Genomic DNA, 5764 nt, shown 5'->3' with positions numbered 1-5764 from the left:
TGCAATATCGCATTGCAAAAGCATCACCTAATTACCTGCACGCCAACCCACAGACGAGACGACCTTCCGTATTCATCTTAGCCCCGCCCATTAATCTTAGCCCCGCCCATTAACCTCTAGATTCGTCCTTCAAATTCCAGATCTTCTTTTCAGTCATTTCAGTCTTTTTTTTTTGTTTGTTTTTCAGTCCCTCGTTACTCGATAGATCCTCTCCCAGTCTATCTATTTCCTTAAGAAATGTTCCCATCCGACAAAAAAGTATTTAATTCCTTTCTATTGGTTTTAAACTTCGTCTCTGGGATCCTAAGCGCTAACTAACCCACATACTTCAACGTCTATACCTTACGAAAATAACTTTCACTCTCGCACCAAATTCGAAAATCTTCATCAGCTTTTAAGAAAAATAAAAGGGAAAGAAAGAAAGAAAAAAAGAAAAGAAATCCTATATCTTATAAAAATTTATCTTTTCCTTGTCTATCTGTTTCTATTAAAACTCTCTCTCTATCTATCTATTATCTAATAATAAAATCCTATAAGAGAAAAAAAGATCAGCCTCTAAGAAAGAAAGATAGAAAGAAAAAAAAGCGAATTCAAACAAAATTTACTTTTTTTTTTATCTCTCTCTCTCACAAAAATCCTGAACCACTGACCTCTTTCCTCTACATAAATCACCCCTTTTTCTAGAACGCCCTAAATCCGCCCCTCTTCTGACACCCCCCCCCCCTTCCCTCTCAATTAATCCCTTTTTCCTAAATCCTACAAAGTCACCTCTTTCTACACCCCCCCCCAAACTTAAAACCACTGTACTTCAAATCCCAAACCAAATTCCACACTAATCGTTTTTTCTTTCTAAGCCAAAAAAAATCCTAATGGAAAAACCCTTAAAAAAAACAACTAAATCCAACAAAAATAATCCCTTTCCTTAAATCACAAATCGTATCACTTTTTTCTAATTGTCAAAAAAAAAAAAAAATCATACCTTTTCCTAAATCTCACAATAAACCTCTTCCTTCGAATCCCCCAAACACCTCTTTTCCTCAAACCTTTTCTTTCAAAAGCCTTTATGCTAACTCACCAAAAACAAAACAAACAAAAAAAAAAAAAAATCCCCCCTGCCTTATCCCAAATCCCCCTTTTCTTCCCTCCCCCCAACCTCCCCCTTCAAACTCCTGCTTCTTAAGCCTTGTGCGAAGATGGACCATCCGCCTGTCCGTTCATGGCCGCGCTCCGGATTCGTGCCGGCGCTGGGCACAGGTACGCCTTCAGCTTCCTCAGGTGGCGACTCCCACAGCGACTGCGGGCGTGAAGCACGACGTCGAGGATGGGGCGCTGGTGGGATGGATTGTTGAGGAGAGGTGGGGGACAGGGGGGGGGGAGGCGGAAAGTGGATGGAGAGGAGTGGTGAGGATGTGGAGGGAGGAGGAGGAGGAGGAGGAGGAGGAGGAGGAGGAGGAGGAGGAGGAGGAGGAGGAGGAGGAGGTGGTGGTGGTGGTGGTGGTGATGGATATGTTGGAGGAGGAGGAGGAGGGGGATGAGGAGAAGAGGATAGAAAAGTCGAAAGATAAGCAAAAAAAAAAAAAAACAGGAATAAAAGAAGAAAAAAAAACGTATCATTTTCTTAAATGCAAGCTGCCTCCAAGAACATTACACAGGTCGAGCATCGTTCTCTAATTAAACCAAACAAGATTAAAAAAAGAAAGAGAGATGACGCAAAGAGAAAACGGCGCTTGATTACAGACACACCACTGATTATGAGACCCAGTGAGTCACACACACAGTTGGGATAAAAAGGTGTTCGTTAAGACACAAACATCCGTCTTGATTCTTTGCCACTAAGAAGAAAAGTTGATTCCTAGAAGAAAAAGAAATGATTAGAGCGACTGCTTCACCAAAGTTTTTTTTTTGTAGGTTAAGTGGTTGCTTTCATTACCAGTGGTTGGGAGAGGGAGAGAGAGGGAGGGAGAGAGAGAAGGAGAGAGGGAGGGAGAGAGAGAGAGAGAGAGAGAGAGAGAGAGAGAGAGAGAGAGAGAGAGAGAGAGAGAGAGAGAGAGAGAGAGAGAGAGAAAGAAGAGAGAGAGAAGAGCGAAAGAGAGAATGAGAAAGAAAAATAAAAATAGGAAAAAAAAATAAAAACATAAACATAAAAAGAAACAAAAAGATGGAAGAAAAGAGAGAGAGAGAGAGAGAGAGAGAGAGAAATGAAAAGATACCAATTCACGGGTGACTTACGGATCAAGTGTGAAGTTGAGTGCGATAAAGACGTCAGCAATACGATACATACTATTGAACTTCGGGTCTGAACCGTGAAGCTGAGCCACCACGATCGTCAGCTGTTTGGAAAAAAGAAAAAAAAAACATTATTATTAATAGACTGATTTCTTTTTCTTCTTCTTCTTCTTCTTCTTCTTCGACGAAACACAGTCAAAAAGAAGAAAGAAAGAACATTTTTTTTTTCTTTTTAATAAGTCTGTTAATTATTCCACCCAAAGGTTCAATGGCCACTCAGTGTATCTGGTTTAAAATTATTCATAATTTGCAAGAGTCATTATCATAGTTGCTATTATCATTCTGGACTTTTTTTTTATTATTTTCATTGTTGCAGTTATTGTCATTACTGTCACGTTATTACTATTATTACTATTGTTCTTCTTCTTCTTCTTCTTCTTCTTCTTCTTCTTCTTCTTATTATTATTATTATTATTATTATTATTATTATTATTAATATTATTATTATTATTATTATTGTTATTATTATTATTATTATTATTATTATTATTATTATATTATTATTATTATTATTATCATTATTATTTCTTTCACATTATCATTGTTATTCCTATCATTATCATTACTGTTATCATTACTATATCCATTAGTCTTAGTATTCGCATGGCCATTAGATGTAATAATAATAATAATAATAATAATAATAATAATAATAATAATAATAATAATAATAATAATAATAATAATAATAATAATATAATGATAATAATAATGATAATAATAATGATAATAATAGTGATAATAATAATATAATAATATTAATAATGATAATAATGATAATAATAATAGCAATAATAATAACAATAATAATAACAACAGTATTAATAATAGTAATAAAAAAATAACAATAATAACAACAACAACAACAACAACAATAATAATAATAATAATAATAATAATAATAATAATAATAATCATAATAATAATAACAGCAATAATAATAACAATAATAATAATAATAATAACAACAATATTAATAATAGTAATAATGATAAAAAAATTAATAATAATATAATAATAATAATAATAATAATAATAATAACAATAGTAATAACTATAATAATAATAATAATGATAATGATAATGATAATAATAATAATAATAATAATAATAATAATAATAATTACTATTATCATTATAATAATAATAATGGTAATAATAATAATAATAATAATAATAATAATAATAATAATAATAATAATAATAATAATAATAAATAAAAAAACAGCAATGATAATAGTAATAATAGCCATAATAATGTTAATATTGAAAGCAACGAGCCCACTCACCAGCTGAGGGACCCAGCAGATGACGAAGAGGATTGAGAGCACAGCCATAAGACGCGCAAAGGACAGTTCCTCGATAGTTGCATGGTTCATTTTCGAGTCCGAGGTGGAGGAGGTGCTTCTGCATGACGTCCTGGAGTGGCGACGGGGCATAAGGCGCTCCCGCATCATGCACAAGACCCGGATGACGGCCATGTTGCAACAGACTATGACGCAACACATGATCATGCCTGCGATGGAGGAAAAGGGGATTGAGTGAGATCCTTGTTTAGATATATTGTTATTTATTATTATCATTTTTTTTTATTAAAGATGTTTATTGTTGTTAAGTTATTGGTTTTATTCACTTTCAATTATCTGCGGGTGATATTACTCGTGGTATGTTCAAGTATCTGACTACTATGTAATGATATGAAAAAGGGTTATCTGTTACAAGCTGTCATATTCATTAAATGCCAATTATGTCCGCAAAATAAACACTAACTGCAATTAAAAAATCACATTCAACTAGTGCTTAACAGACATTCTTTATAACATTAACAGAAATTCTTTATAACACTAAGTCGCATTTTTGTCGTGTTAAATCTTATGTCAAGCTTGAGTATGACTTGACAATCTTGTTTTCGACGTGTCAGATCTTGCGCCTGGGTTGGGTGACGTAAGGAGGTCATAAGCCTCTAAGCAAACCGAGATCGAGAGAGACGTCAAAATGCAAACAAACAAAAAGGTTTCCTTTATTCAATCGATGTTCTAGTAAATTGAGAGACAGTTGAGCCATCGAGACTAGAAATGTGCAGTCTTTAAAAGTCATTTATTAAAACCTGCTGTTAATAACTTCATTTATATACTTAATGGAAACCCATTTTATTTATTTCTCAAAATTCATATTTTCTACACATTTTTTTTTAAATCTCAAACATTATTCTCTAAAAGGGGTATTTTTTTCTCTCTCTTAAGATAATTAACAACGAGAAAATATTATTGCTAATCTATTTGCTGTATTTTCAATTGTAAAGCTTTTGCATACTTTACATTCGATTAAACATTATGATATACGATTGATTACCGATTCCTGACACTTGCTGAGAACCCAAAATAACCATAAGAAATATAAATATGCCCATGAATATTTTCTTAACACATAAGACCTCAAAATATTACTTTCCATTTACCTTTGTCTTTTACAATAAATGAAGTGATTTCGCACACTTATTTTTCAACAGTTCTTAGAATAGTATTGCTGCCTTATACTAAATTCAAATGCACTGAAGGGAGAGCCTTCTAAGGTAAACAAATTAAGACAAACTACACAAAAGAAAGAGAGAATAAGAAAAAAAATCAAGGAAAGAAATCACAAATAATTTAAACAGCCAAGACTTCAGTTCCAATCATTATTATTGCTATTATTATTATTACTATTATTATTATTATTATTATCATTATTGTATTATTATTATTATTATTGTCATTATTATTATTATTATTATTATTATTATTATTATTATTATTCTTATTCTTATTCTTATTCTTATTATCATTATTATTACCATTTACATTAATATTATCATTACCATTTTCATTGTTATTATTATTATTATTATTATTATTATTATTATTATTATTATTATCATTATCATTATCATTATCATTATCATTATCATTATCATTATCATTATCATTATCATTATCATTATTATTATTATCATTATTAGCTTTCATTTTCACCATCACTCACTTCTAATCATCTTCACTTTCAAAACCGCTTATGACATTTTTTTAAAATTCCGATAACCTACACTTCCACCATCCCTCACAACAGCTCCTATTTCCAACATCCATCGGGACAGGCCTCACTTCTCACAGCCTCACTTCTCACAGCCTCACTTCTCACAGCCTCACTTCTCACAGCCTCACTTCTCATAGCCTCACTTCACACAGCCTCACTTCTCACAGCCTCACTTCTCACAGCCTCACTTCACACAGCCTCACTTCTCACAGCCTCACTTCTCACAGCCTCACTTCACACAGCCTCACTTCTCACAGCCTCCACTTCACACAGCCTCACTTCACCAGCCTCACTTCCAACAGCCTCACTTCACACAGCCTCACTTCACCACAGCCTCACTTCACACAGCCTCACTTCACACAGCCTCACTTCACACAGCCTCACTTCACACAGCCTCACTTCTCAC

General features: G+C 33.1%; 1 protein-coding gene across 1 annotated transcript in view; it reads right to left on the bottom strand.

Annotated features, from left to right (window-relative positions):
- Positions 1-2174: 2174 nt before the first annotated feature.
- Positions 2175-5764, bottom strand: part of LOC119579250 (prostaglandin D2 receptor-like) — a 36467-nt gene continuing 32877 nt past the window's right edge. The window contains exons 5-6 of the mRNA XM_037926992.1: positions 3576-3802; positions 2175-2330 (exon numbers count right to left, since the gene is read on the bottom strand). Of these exons, the coding sequence (XP_037782920.1) occupies positions 2226-2330; positions 3576-3802 (332 nt within the window). The 3' untranslated portion in view covers positions 2175-2225. The remainder of the gene's footprint in view (positions 2331-3575; positions 3803-5764) is intronic.

Source organism: Penaeus monodon, chromosome 12 (genome assembly GCF_015228065.2).
Source record: "Penaeus monodon isolate SGIC_2016 chromosome 12, NSTDA_Pmon_1, whole genome shotgun sequence".
NCBI lineage: Eukaryota > Metazoa > Arthropoda > Malacostraca > Decapoda > Penaeidae > Penaeus > Penaeus monodon.
The sequence above is the reverse complement of the archived record's forward strand: the minus strand, read 5'-3'. Positions and strand labels throughout refer to the sequence as shown.